At 37.9% G+C, this 15114-nt stretch overlaps 1 protein-coding gene across 3 annotated transcripts; it reads right to left on the bottom strand.

Annotated features, from left to right (window-relative positions):
* Positions 1-284: 284 nt before the first annotated feature.
* On the bottom strand, positions 285-13493 carry LOC18438671 (D-tagatose-1,6-bisphosphate aldolase subunit). Of its 3 annotated transcripts, XM_020670112.2 has the most exons (6): positions 13186-13493; positions 4563-4663; positions 3798-3914; positions 3606-3707; positions 775-898; positions 285-681 (listed from the first exon to the last, which is right to left on the bottom strand). In XM_020670112.2, the coding sequence occupies exons 1-5, from the start codon at positions 13424-13426 to the stop codon at positions 821-823; spliced, it is 639 nt and encodes a 212-aa protein (XP_020525771.1). In that variant the 5' UTR covers positions 13427-13493; the 3' UTR covers positions 285-681; positions 775-820. The 3 variants fall into 3 exon arrangements, with proteins under 3 accessions (XP_020525771.1, XP_006848918.1, XP_088728356.1); XM_006848855.4 differs by lacking the exon at positions 775-898; XM_088872230.1 differs by lacking the exons at positions 285-681; positions 775-898 and adding an exon at positions 1949-2239.
* Between the last annotated feature and the right edge of the window lie 1621 nt (positions 13494-15114).

Below are 15114 nucleotides of genomic sequence, written 5' to 3'. Positions count from 1 at the left end.
ATGGACGAGGGTGCGGGAGGCTGCTTTCTGATCCAAATCACCAATTTTTAAAACCTTGGCAACAACCTTTCTTAGAAAATGCCACCTTCCAAAATGCCTTGGCATTTTCTCATTTGAAAGACTATTAAATAATATGTAGTCTTTAGGTAGGGCTATGAATGAAATGATCAAGGGTGATGGAAAGTGTGCGCGAATCACTACAGTCATGTCATGTCGTAATGGGACCCACTCTCACCACCACCAACCATGCATCGAACAGATGATACTGACCGAACAGGCTACACTTTCTTCACAGTCCAAAGAAATATATTTTACGTTGTGATATGTGAGCGTACATAATTGAACAGATCAATTAAGACCTTCAAGAACCCATCCATGTACATTAACTTCGAGTCTTTACCTTTTGAATTCATGATGGGGAAAGGAACAATAGAATGGGTGATTCAAATGAGATCAGACTACATTATATACACGCAGAATGCAGAGAGTGGAATTTGGGGGTGGGGTTGATTAAAAGAAGTCCCACTGCCAATAAACCTTCTCCACTATTCCTCCCCCGCTTCGTACAGCCACATGGAGCGACTCGGAGGCAGGCGGAACACCCCATAACAATGGAACCGCTACCGTCATAGTCAATTTCTCCTGCAACCCTCCTTCACTTGCTTTTTCTGTTGTCACAACCTAAAAATTGAAACAATTGTGATAAGCACCATTAAATATGAAAAGTACTTGAACTTTAACATTTGGCAGTTTTGAAGGATAAAGAAAGGATACCATAGCATACACCATTGTTGTATGGGATATGGTAGACCAAATGGAATCATAGATGATGAACAGTGAAGATTGACACCGTGGGGTCCTCAGGACATTTCAACAGGTTTCTTCTCTGGTGGATTTTCTGTGTGTGTGTGTCAGAGGGAGAGAGAGAGAATAGTGACGTGCTAATATGTAAGTAATTGAATACATCAACAAGAGCACTTTCAGCAATTGCAATCTACTCATATTGATATGGAAAGGTGAGCCAGCACCCGAGACACACGGTTACTTCTCTGAATATGTGTCTTCAGCATGTTATGGAAGGATACATGTCCAGATACAGAATTACATACTTATGCTCAGAGACTGGACGTGCATGTCCTTATTTCAAACATGGGCATCTCATATGTAACTAATTCTGTTTATGTATTAACATCCTATGTCAATATGTGAATAATACACATATATACGCATTGATATGTTTGGATTCGACGGTCACATCCAACCACAGCTATTTTTAAGGAGATTGTCAGACAATATATCTGAAGCAAGCATTAACTCAAGTGTCTTTTGTGTTTGTAACATAGAAAACGAGTAATTGCTCATAACATATAGAAAATTGAAAAGACTGAAGATGGGCCGAGGAAGAGGATGATGGTTTGGTCTTCCAAAAGACAAGATGATCATGAGAAAGTCCTGACAGAGTTAAAATTGGGTGTAAAAATGAGCTCTTCAATCCCAGTAAAAGGAACAACCATAATATTATGTATTTTCTCTTGAAACTACATTACTGAGATGACCAGGCATATGGTCATTTGGAAAACATAGATAAGAAACCAAAGGCATACAAGTGATAAGAAGATGAAATGTTTGAAATAAACCAGGAAACTGAAGTACTTCAGAGGACAACATCTTGAACAACATAAATGGGCCTGCCTAATAGCAGTGGAAGACTCTTACAATATTCCAAAGGAGGTGATAGTTCATGTTACTTTTGTTTTTCTTTCCATTCTAACACATTGCAACAATGTTTCTAATGAAATGAGGATTTGTGACCATTGGAAAATCAGACAAAAAGTTATAATACTCTACATCTCCCAGAATAGTATGAATATTGCAGAATCCGACAAAAAGCTATAATACTCTACATCTTCCAGAATAGTATGAAGATTGATTCAATCCAACTGAAATACTGAGCAAGGTCACAAAAAGTAGGATAGATATAAAATATGACAAGTTGGCAATATGCTTGAAATACAAATTTGATTAGAAGTACAGCCAAATATTTATTTTCATTGTAAGATCGGAATGAAAATTGCAGAGAGCCAGCACAGCAACTTTATCTGAAACTTAGAAGGGAAAATCCTCCAACAGAAGTGTCCTGCTCCCATGTATGGTATTCCTAGGTAATCCTTTGGAAATATATGGACATTATAACCCAAACTTGCCAGCAGACACTCGAGCTCTAAACACAACTGTGAATCTGGTGTATAGCAGTCACTAGAACATTACTAGTTATCAATTTTCAAATAAGAAAAAGCCTTAGTAGATAAGAGTAAGTTAAAAACAAAAATTTTCTATGCTTGTGTAAAACTTTTGTTGTAGCTTGAAGGACCAAACATCCTGGACCTTCGTGGCCATTTTGCCCTAGATCGACAGAAACACTAGTTGACAAATTAATATTGGATGTCCGATATTAATCATGGTAGAGCTATATCAGATCAGCCTATGTATTTCTAATTTAAATATGACATATTGACCAATCCAACCTACCCTGTCATCATTGACAGTGATCATCCCTTGTTACAGTGAAGTCGCTCTTGCATATTGCACTTGTTATTAGTAGAAAATAGGTACTTACAAATAGAAGAAAGAAATAAGCCATGACATCGCAATGATCTTCGCATTTTATATGGATAAACCTACTGTAACTACAAAAGTTCATCAGTACATAAGATGCCCAGACATGGAACACTAGATGGGCATGGGATATATAGAACAAGAACATGACCCAGCATTTCTCAAAATACATGATATGGACACTGATACCAGTATCCCATCTAGCATACCTAGAAATATATCGTAAAGCTTGTATAGTAAGAACTATAGGCATCCAACAAATTATACATATATATACACCATATCATAATGCATAATATTATAATTGTATTTTGTTTTCTTTTGTATTATATTTTTAAATTATGCTAAATGTACACTTGCAGGTACTAATGTAAACATATATAGATTTATGCATGTAGACACACAGACACATGTGTGTCTTCTTTGGGCAAAAAGACTTAGGAAGATTTTTTTTCCAACTGCGCAAGGACCTGGTTTTCAAGCCTGAAGCCCCCCTCTCAGCTTCGGGCCGGCTTTTTGGGTTCCCTAAGCAGATACTGTATAGCACTCTGTTGCAGCTATGCTTATTGTATAGGGGCACCCGTCTGTGGGTAGCCTATTTTTTTGGTTGAAACCCATCTGTGTGTTTAACCCCCCTCCTTGCCTATCTTTGTACTTAATTTCTTTAGTTCAATAGAGTTAGCATGTTCCAAAAAGACAGACACGCGCAGATGGCAAACATACTACTCATTTCTTCCTTGGCCTTTTCGAATTTTCTGTAGGCTTACAGATTTTATCTTTTATGTAGAATTGGCAAGAGAGCATCTGCTTTTAAAGATATTGGTTCATAGATGAAACTTCTCATACTTAGCAACCATTCACAAAGTCCACTATGATACACCACATAGCAATCATTGCACCCCTTATCGAATTACTCCACACGACACTAACTTACATCCAGAAAAGGAAAATGAATAGCTATAACACAAGAAAAGTCAATAATACTATACCTCTCCACCATGTTCTATTACGGCATCTTCAACAACGTCACTCAGCATCTCAATGGAACGGCAGAACCCAAAGATGCAAAATCGCCTTCCCATATTCAGTCCCTAGTAAAATTGTTATAGTCATAGTTACATCAGTTCAGTTGTTCATACCATGAATTATGGTATGGATCAAGAAGCATGAAATTTGCTTACATTCGTCGCTGCAATATCAAAAAGTGCGCCCAGACAGAGACCCTGCTTGGGGTCCATGTAGTCCCTTTCCTGGAAACGCTGGAATCTTGGTGAGGCCTTTCCTTTTCCAAGCTTCTTCTGCACACAGGACAGGTATTACAGAGGAAAACAGAATACGTTATTTGAGTCATGTAAAAGACGACATATTTCTTAGAAAATCCACAGGTTTATAATATAAAATTTTTTAGCACTATGGTGTCATTGCTGGTGAAGGGATTGTTAGACAAAACCAAATGACAAGTTCTGTGTCAAAGCAGTGGCACATGCAATCGTATACCAACAGCTATGCAAAAAACAAGTACTGTATACATTCCCTGATAGATGCATAATGAAATAGAAGACAGTTGATATTGACAACCATTAGGCAGCAAGAAGTTTAGTAGGCTCGAAAACATGACTGACCAGGAACATGGTTGAAACAAATAAAGGTTTCTAGCAGTTACAACGCGTAGAAAAGCTTCTGAAGGATTGATGCCAGGGGTCAAAAAGTAGATAGTGTCACTTCAATCCCGTTCACATTATGGGGTGAATCCCCATTTCTTATGTCACTCCTACCTTCCAACTGTTTATCTATATGGTGATTATGAAGCTAGGAAATCCCCCTCCAGGAAACGGAGGATTCAACCTTCAAGACATAAGGTTCTTGAAACATCTATTTCCACCTATTGCAGAAATTTAATTAAATCAGAAGATTCAATTACAATTATGTAGAGAAATGAATCATACATCTGAAGACTGAACTCGCTGAGGAATTAGAGAGCCTCCTATGTTCACAAGTCCATCTGCAGTGAACAGTGTTACTCTGTCACATTGTACCCACTGAATATCTGCAACAGCAGCTATAATCAGCTCTCAAACTTCACGAGGACAACAACTATGATAGGGTCAGTGCAAAATCTCTTGTCAATATAATAAAAACTACTTTGGGGCAAAGTTTTCTGAAAGAACTGGTGTCATGTTCAAAGTTATGGCACAAAAACTTCTAACAGAATATGCAAAAGAAGATCAATCACTTCTGAGACAAAACAAAATCTCCTGCCATACATGGGTTTCATGATGCAAACATGTCAAGCATGAAGGGGATCAATCACTTCTGAGACAAAACAAAATCTCCTGCCATACATGGGTTTCATGATGCAAACATGTCAAGCATGAAGGGGAAATCTGAAAAGCACAGACAGATTAACTACCAACGTGGCAAAAAATTACATGTACAAGCTCACAGTAACAACACATTCCTCTGCAACAAGGGACTGACAAACATTCAACACAACAGAGTTAAATCACATGGAAAATGTGCTGAGGGTTCATTGGATGTGTTTGACGAGCATCGCTGCACTGGATCACATTAAAATTACTGAAGCATGCATGCTTGCACTAGAAGGATACAAGGAAGGGTGGTCTCCTAGGATTATCTAATATCACATGCACACTTACCCCACAAATGCATAATTTAACATCAACACAGCTGTGAGGAATGGACATAAAATATTTTGAAAAACTGTTTAATGAATGCGCATAAAAGATTTTGCTTTCTTGTTAAGTATATCCTATGGCTTCTTACCAAGATGAATAGAAGAATGGTCACAAATGGAGGAGAAGAAATAAGGGGAACATGATCCCCCAGCAATTAAGACATCATCTGACTCCACATTGGAAGATTGTTCAGGAAATAAAGATGTCAAAGACAAACTCTAACCTCCTCCTCGAGTAACCTCATAAGCTACATCTGTATGTCTGAACCTAGCTCACTTATATGTTTTGTCAACCCATACTCTTTACTGGTGATAAGATGTGTCAAAATTGGAAGTGGGCATGCCATTGGAAGTCCTCTTAGGATCAGCTAATAGTTCTTCTAGGAATCCCAAGCTAGATAGTCTACCCTCACATCAAAGCTCCACACCTTATAATTACCGCTTAGAAGAGAGGTCAAAAGTGCATCGAAGTACATACTACACCATCCCGCCAACCATATGCAGAAAGCTAGAATCACGTGAAGGTGGGTTCTTTACTCTAATTAGTTTGCAACAGCATCCTCTCTTGCTACATGGATATTATATGAGGCTAAGTTAGCCGAGGAAGGTTACACATGCATCTCTACAAACATTATGAAGTTCAAGACAGAAGTCAAGCAAGGAATGAGGGCAGACCAATATGTGAAACCGAACATACCCTTCTCCCATTACATCACCCATAAACTAGAGAAGAAAAGTTGATCCCTTCTACATAATGGTTCCCACTCCGGTCTCCTTAATCTTAGTGCATAAACAACAGATAAAAACATATTGCCTGTTGTATATAATCCAGTTCAGCTTACCAAGTTTGTGACCTCCACTTGCTACCAGCAACACAATCACGTTCCCTGAAAATGTTCATGAATTCTGCTCCTTGTAATCAGCACATAGTTTCCATAGCAAGTTATGTTAACAAATGCAGCCGCATAGTGCATTATGCAACTGCATACACATATCTGCCGCATATGTGGCCGCATTGTGTAAGGGGCGAAGCGCCCACCTGCTTGTAGGTGGAAATTTTGCCCACAATCTGGGGCAAACCTCTCCCAACCCCACCCCATTCCAACGGAAAGGGGAAGAAAGGATTTGGGGGTTATGTAACCCCCCAAGCATCCCTTGAACCTTATTTCCATGGTTCTAAGTAAGGTTCTTGAAACGCATGACTGTGGACCCAATTGCATTGGATGAACCCAAGGGCACAAGTACGTGCACAGTAGAGCCACGATTAGAGCAGGTGTTTGAGGGTGAGGACCTTCCATGGTTGAATGTCGAGCAAGCTACGGCAAGGCGCAAGCTACGGCAAGGCCTAGCAGTAGATCACAAGGGAAAGGAATTGGGCCCACATCGACATGATTCCAAAGATTGAGGAGGCTGTCTCGGAGGCGATAGACGAGAAAGACATGCATGTGGAAGAGGGTGATAATGCTGATGACAACTCTTCAACCTCGTGTTTGGATGGAGGCAATGCACATGATGGACTGTCACATGACAAATCTGATTAAGACTCGAGAGTTGGCTTATTAACTCACTGAGCTTGAGTGTATTTATTATCTTTCATATTCTTATGTGGATGAACTTTTGCTCATTGGAGTTTAAAAGTTATGTTTGGGATGTGGCTGTGAGGTTGTAGTCGTGAACTTTATCATAATGAAGTATTTTTGGTATTTGGATGTTATGTTAAATTGTTAATTGTCATTACTATTGGGATGGAATGGATTTCTTGGTATTACATATAATGCAACAATTATTACTCTTTATCAGATTATTAGGTTATCAGGCAACTCAGTCAGCTAATGTATTACATAAAGTACTTAAATAAAATTTCTATTATCACATAGATCACACATTTGTGTTGCTTTATGCATTCTTATATTTTTGGTACCTTTTTATTTTCTTAAAAAAAATTTAATGACCACATGCATGTTATGCACCCCCCTCGCGACCGCATCAAGCCGCATCCCATATCCGATCCCCGACGACATCGAGTCCGCATCTTGCATTTGATAACTTTGTTACGAAGTTGGCATTTTTCCAATTGTTTTCCCCTCTTGTTTCTCTTTGCAACCAAATGGAGCACATAATTATGAGCATTTAGGACCAATGAACATGGATTTGCATTGAAGAGTCCTCTACTTTCTGACACAGCAGAGTGGGAAAAGCAAATAAAAAACTAGAAAATTGTGCCTTTTTTAAAAATGTCTGAGAGCCTGCAAGGGAATCCACCGCAAAAAAACACTTCGCAATCTCAAAACCAATTACTCTTCTTCATTCCTTATTTTCACAATGGATGATATATTTATAGAAAAAGGAAAGTCCAAATATCCTAAAACCTCACAACAAAAAAGCCACACATGGCCTTAAAATATCTACAATAACGAATAAGCTAAATACTCCTAAAATATATTACGAATTTAAATACCAAAGTAACCCAACAGTTCCCTTAAAAAATAAACCCCAACTATATAGAAAAGAAGCACAGTCTAACTACATCATTCACCAGATGCTGAGATATGTTCGTCCTGAAGCCTAAGTAATTCAAAAATTTTCCTTCTCTTCTCCACTTTGTTTCTGCCAGAGAAAATAGAAAGCGAGAGAGGAGAGAGAGAGAGAGATACATGAGAGAGAGAGGAGAGAAAGAGATACGAGATGTGAGAGAGGGAAGAGAGTGACGTAAGGTCTGATTGGCCCTCATGCACCCCTTAAACTCGTAATATATTATTATTAAATTGTGACAGTACCAAAAACTGCCCATACGAATAACAAAGAAAACTTAAGTTCTAGAACTTAAATAGTAACACTCCCCCTCAAGTTGGAGCATGAATGTCTCCCATGCTTAGCTTGGAACAAATATTTTAGAACATACATGGAATAAATAGTTTAGAACATATTACGGCCATGGCTTTTGGTGAGATGTCTGCCAGTTGATCCTCAGATTGTATATATGGAGTAAACACCTGCTCACTAGCAACTTTCTCTTCGATAAAATAATAATCTACTTCAATATGCTTGGTACTTTCATGAAACACTGGATTACTAGCTCTATAAGTGGCAGATTTATTATCACAATACATCTTCATAGGTTCAGCAACAGTAAACCCCATCTCTTGCATCAGTGTTTTCAACTACATCAATACACATGTAGTACATGCTATTGCTCTATATTTAGCCTCTGCACTATATATGTCCACAAAATTTTATTTCTTGCTTTCTTCATATTACCAAGTTTCTACCAATAAATGTACAATAACCTGTGGTAGACCGCCTGTTAAATGGTGAACCTGCCCAATCAGCTGAGTAACATTCAATAGCCTCTACACTATATATAGCTACAAAATTTTATTTTCTTGCTTTCTTCATATTACCAAGTTTCTACCAAAAATGTAAAATAACCTGTGGTAGACCGCCTATTAAATGGTGAACCCGCCCAATCAGCATGTGAGTAACATTCAATGCCCAAATGATTATTTGGCTTGTAAATCAAACCTTGACCTGGGGCTCCCTTGAGATACCTTATAATCCTATGAACAACATACCACTGAGGAATCCTTGAAGCATGCATAAACCAACTCACAACACTTAGTGCCAAAGCATTACCAGGGTGGTGATGGTCTGACAAATCAGCCTGCCTACCAGTCTTTTGTTCCTTCCTAGATCCTCAAACAACTCCCCTAAACGGTCAACAATTTTTTATTTGAATCCTACGGCATATACACTGGTGTACCACCCAACATTCCAATCTCTTTCAACAAATCAGTCATGCATTTTTCTTTGTGATAAACTAATGCCATGCTTGATCTGGCCACTTCAATTCCTAGAAAAACCACAATTGTCCTAAATCCTTCGCCCGAACATACTATTTTAAATGTCTCTTCAAATGACTAATTCCTTTTTTATCATTGGCAATGACAAAAATATCATCAATATAGACAACTAAAACAATCATTATGAAATCCTCTTTCTAAATAAATACCGAATGATCTACATGGTTGTGGCTGTACCGAAATCCATGTAATCTAACAAGTTCATTGAGTTTTTCAAACCATGCACATGGGGACTATTTCAGTCCGTAAATGGCTTTCTTCAACTTACTTTCTCTGACTCCCCCTAAGCAACAAACCCAAGTGGTTGCTCCATGTACACCTCCTCTTGTAAATTACTATGAAGAAAATCATTTTTGACAGCAAGCTGCCACAATGGCCATCACTTGTTTCAGCCACAATTATAACCACTCGAACTGAATTAAGTCTAAAAACAGGGAAAAATATTTCAGAGTAGTCAATGCCAAATATTTGGGTATCCCTTGGCTACCAATCTGACTTTTAATCTTTTTATGGTGGCATCACATTATATTGACCGCATAAACCCATCAATACTCAACGACCTTTTTCCAGCTAATGACTCGGTAAGTTCCCATGTATCATGTGAATGAAATGCATCCATCTCCTCTCCCATTGCTCTCCTCCCAGTATGATGAAGTGTTTCTTGATAGGTATTAGGAACAGAAATGGATGAGACAACTCAAGTAAAACTTTCATATGATGAAGACAAATTCTTAAAGGTAACAAAATGTGCAATCGCAAGTTGATTGTAATACCTTATACCTTTACGTGTGGCAACAAGTACATCATCAGAAGAGGATGGAAGTGGATTAGTAAACGAAGATGATAATTGACTGGTTGGCTAAGTTGGTGGGGGATGTCAACCCTACATTTTTCTTCCAGTGTAAAAAGGTTGCTTTTAGAAAACATCATTACTTGTAGAAGTCCTAGATTCAATGGAGTCAGGTAACAGGTCAAGACGAAGTATCAACATGGATACGAAGAGGAATCATGGAAGGCAAGGACTTTGAGACTTCTTTAGGAGCAAGATAAAAAAATATTTGTATCAAGCAGCAACTCTCTTTTGAAAAATAAGATGTGTTGTCAAAGAAGGTGACACACGACAAACAAATTCTTTTGTAAACTAGGATGATAACAACGATAATCATCATGGAAGCATGAACATCAATGGCATACGAAAGGAGACTCTATGATGCTTTCCTAACTGACAAGTTATGACCCAACCAACAATGGCATACGAAAGGAGAATCAGAGTGAAGAATAGTTAGTACAAGCCACCTGGCTCATACCCACCACAAATCGTCCTCTTCCTCTTTAGAACTTGAAAAACACAAGAAAAAAGATAAAAGGTTACAGGGCAATGATGAGATTTCGTTAATTTGGTTACCGATAATAAATTGAAAGGGAAATTTAGGACGTATAGTACAGTTGACAAGAAAAGGGAAGAAGTAGGCATAACTATACTATGCCAAGATACTGACATCAATCTATCAACCAGCATATCAGAGGAATTAAGAATGCACATATTTAGAGATACAAAAACAAAGGACTCACCAGTCATGTGCTCAGAGGCTTCTAACCCAATACCCCAGGCAGAAGTACTTGAATTGGCAAGGGTTGCAGAAGAGAAAGATGAAACTATCTACTGTTGTACTTGTTCAACAAGTTTATTATGTTCTTCGTTGGAAATAACAACAGAGGCACCACCAGAATCTGACTGTTGGTAGCGATCACTAGGTCCATTCAGATAAAGCTCATCACTTTCAGATGCGTAAGCAACCTGGTTTTCCCAAGCAGCTTATGAGCCTTGTCCCAATACTTATCAACCATATGATTTGTGCACTCACAATGCATACACTTGAGAGTACCTCAAACCTTGCCACCATCAACCCTACCTTGGCCCCTTCTTGAGTCATGAACACATCCCTGATCTCTATCTCCATCACCTCTCCCTACAACTGTATTCAATGTTGGTGTATTATTAATACTTGAGTTGGAAGGAGTGGGAGAAGATATATTGATACATTTAAAGCACGTGTAAACATTAGTGAGAGATGGGCATTTTACTACTTTCCAAGATCTGTTCATATATAGTATGGCACTCAAGATTATAGCCAAATAAAAATTTGGCAACCCTAAATTCTTATGATGCCTCTTCTGTAATTCCACATCACCGACATAGGCTAACATAGATTCAACCCTTCACACATACCCCTGAGAGTACTATAATACTCACTCCACACTCTTATTACCCTGTTGAAATTGAAACATTTTCTCAAACACATACACTGGACAGATATATTATCTGATGAACATGTTTCTTTCAAGGTGTCTCAAATTTCTTTAGCTGTATCAAGAAATATGACCTTGGCACTTGTATGGGTTCCATAATACTCAACAACCAGATCATGATTATGTAATTCTAATTCATCCATTGTTCATATCTATTATCGGATTTACTAAGCTTGTCCTCATTCAAGTATTTCAATTTCCCCCTTACATCAAGCAATACTTTCATAGATTGAGCCCATACAACATAATTGGACTCAGTATTAGCAAGGCGGTTTGTATTCCTACAATTTTTAGGAAGACAAAGGATTCCAAGTTTAATTTCCTTATCCATTAGCGTATAAGATAAAGGGGAAAGAAGACAACTAGGATTGCCAAATTTCAGTGACTCACACAAGCCTAGTACAATGTTAGGAACCACTTAAAAGGATATGGATACTTACCATTCAGGCATGAATGAATAAAGATCTCTCTAAAAGAGAGTTTCATGAGGTCTGCTTGCCCCTTAGGCACCTCTTAAAACATATATATTATTAGTAAATATGAAGGGAGAAAAAACTGCCCATACAAATAATAAACGAAACTTAGGTCTTAGAACTTAAACAACAACGAACTTTTAACAGTTCTAACTAGAAATCTTCACCTTTTACGAGTAGAATTTGTGATCGACCAATGAAAACATGCAATCCTGGGAGGCAACTACAATGCCAAAATCTTTTGTACTCTACACCACTTGTTCTTTATGCCTTAGAGTCTCAACCTCGAGTCTTTAGGTGCTTGTTGTGGTGTTTGATTAATGATTAGATTACAAACCGATTTTTTTATCTCCCCAATTTTTGCACTATTGTTCCTCATGTTGTAATAATACCCTCAATAATTCTTGTTCTATATGTATCATATATTTTCCAAGGTATTCTTCCACGCCTTTTTAGAATCTCTCAAATATTTCATCCACATGCTCCAAAATTGGATCCTTAGATGCTTTTGATAGCATCATGTTGTAGCTATAACACTATTTTTCACCATGGAGGGGGGAAAACAAATAAAAACCAGTAAAATAAAAAAGAAGAGTCTAATCGATTATGCTCTCTCATAGCCTGCCAGGGCAATCACCAAAAAAAAAACAGTCTCAAAAACAATTACTCCTCTCTATAACTTTCTTCACAATAGATCATAAAAACAAAAAAAAACCTAGGACCCTAAAAATATCAATAGTAAAAAAAGACAATTGCCCTTAAATAATCTGTGTGAAATCTAATGACCAGACTAGTCCTACAGTTTCTAACAAATAAAACCTGACCACATAAAAAGGAAAACCCTACTGTATCCTTCTTACAATATACATGTCACGAGTTTTCTTTAACATTGTGCACAAATTAGTTATTTATATTGTTCCAAAGTAATAGTTATTTTTATTTGCATTTGACACATTCAACATATGATCAATCAATTCTGTGGTGAGGGGCAACAGAGAAATGGGTAACTGCAGTGGGGATGAATTCAGCAAGAACAAGCATTTAAGAGCAAGGAGAATGATCAAAGATCAAAAGCAATTGTGCAAGACTTATCCTATCATAAAGGATTCATTTCATTGACCCCAAATCAAACCCAAATCCATAAAACTAACAAATTATGTTCTACACCCATAAGGAGTACAAGAAAAGAGGAGAAAAAAGAGAGAAGCAAGACAACAGTTAAGGCTAATACCATTATCAGAGAGAGACGGTTCCTTCTCCCAGGGGTAGCGAAAGTGATCATCTCCAATCCAATCATCTCCATCATTGTCCTTTGCAGAGCTTCTGAAGAGGAGAGAGGGTTTGAGAGGTCCTGGAAACAATCTAAGAAAGCAGGAAGAGGACAATTGAGAAGAGGAGAATGGTTTGGGATTGGCAAAGCTTCGCGAACAGGAGGAAAGAGAAGAACAACAGAGGGCGGAGGAATCCGCCATAGAATGACAGACAATAAACCTTTTCTCTTGAAACAGAGGAGAGAGAGAGGGGCAAAAGAACAGTGGCGGGGGTTCCTTTGCAGTTGACGAAGGACATATAATGTTTGTGGGGTTGACGACCGGAAGAGAGAGAGAAGGGGGGAGGCGGTGATTGTGGTTCACATGTGGCCGCGGATTAGAGCACAGAGAGATTCCTGTCATCAAGCGAGATAAAGTCCCCTCCAATCATACAAGGTGCTAACGTATTCTCGCCGGACCAAATTGTACACCAGCGATTCACAATTGGAAAATCCTTTCATAGGGTTACCCTATTGAAACAAGTAAAGTCTCACCTTGTAACATGCCGAAGATGCAGTTTTGGCCTCGAATCTTTAAATTGGTCATCTTGGTATTGACCACGATACTTGTGAAAAAGTTAGGATTCCAAGTCCTACAAATAATATATATTGTAATAATATATTATCTAAGTTATTTATTTCGCCTTTGAAAATGTGTTCACATATCTTCAAGATCGATATATTTTTTTGAGCTTTAAATTTCATAGTCGGTGTTGGAAATTAATTTTAAAGTCATTATGAAAAATTTTGATGCTATACTTTGTTTTCATAAAATCCTACACCTTATAGAAATGCATGCCGTTTGTATAGAGCCTTGGCTCTATGCAATCAAATTAGAGCCTACATTCAAATAGTGTGGAGAATGTAGTTTCAATACCGAAAATTTTTGTGATGGCATTAAAAGATATTTTATATTTATTGATAAATTTAAAGATTAAAAAATAGTTTAGATCAATAAATCTGTGAAAACTTGAAATTCTTGAAAATTGACGGTCCAAAAATGCATTATAAAATACACTATTTCCAGAAGATCAATTTGAAGATATTTGGACATCAAAAAAACCTCTTCTAGTGAAATTGTTGAGGTAGGCTCTAATTTGATTGTTTAGAGCCTGGACTCTATATAAACTTTTCCCTATAGAAATTGCGTGCACAACAATTTAATCGACCAAGGCAGGGACAAATTCCCGATCAACCAGAAAATAGCGGTGTTTCTTCAATGTTTTTTTTTTTACAATGTTCAAATTTTATTGATATTAAACCAGATTACAAAATAGCAAAGGTCATCAATAGTCACAGGCGCAACCAGAACAACACCCCTTTTAGCTAAAGAATCAGTTAATTTATTAGCCTCCCTGTACACATGAGCTAAGGATAAGGTCAAAGAGGATATCAGCTCATAGGTTTGAATCCCGATGACTTTAAGTTGCCAAGGAAAGAGTTGCTCTTTCTACACCATTTGATCCATCCATCGAATCCCCTTCAATGATAACACCTTCCACTGTATTTCTCGCCACTAGTAATTTCAGGCCATGTAAAATCGCAAGACGTTCCACATGATTTGCCATTGTAACTGCACACGGTCAAGCATATGCGACAATTACATATCCTTGCCAATCCCGGATAGCACCACCGAAACCAACTGGACCTAGGTTGCCCAACGAACTCCCATCAAAATTCAACTTTAGCACTCCATGATCTGGTGGCTTCCATCTGGTTCAATGTCTAATCTTTGGCACATCCAATTGAAAAAGATTGGAGAGGTTAATAAAAATATCAACCTTAGATAAACCCATGCCTTCCTTGGTAACAGCTAACCACGGCCATAGGGAGAGGTTGATATTATTTAAT

The sequence above is a fragment of the Amborella trichopoda genome, chromosome 7 (assembly GCF_054954075.1).
Source record: "Amborella trichopoda isolate Santa Cruz 75 chromosome 7, AtrichopodaSantaCruz75HAP2 v2.0, whole genome shotgun sequence".
In the NCBI taxonomy this organism is placed as follows: domain Eukaryota; kingdom Viridiplantae; phylum Streptophyta; class Magnoliopsida; order Amborellales; family Amborellaceae; genus Amborella; species Amborella trichopoda.
Note: the sequence above shows the minus strand (reverse complement) of the source record. Positions and strands in the feature narration are given on the sequence as shown.

Coding starts and splice junctions, on each gene's coding strand:
- LOC18438671 (XM_006848855.4), bottom strand. CDS start 13,426: ATGGCGGATTCCTCCGCCCTCTGTTGTTCTTCTCTTTCCTCCTGTTCG. Junction 4,664..13,185: donor ACCGTCTCTCTCTGATAATG/GTATTAGCCTTA, acceptor CTGCTGTTGCAG/ATATTCAGTGGGTACAATGT. Junction 682..3,605: donor TAATAGAACATGGTGGAGAG/GTATAGTATTAT, acceptor TTCAATTTTTAG/GTTGTGACAACAGAAAAAGC.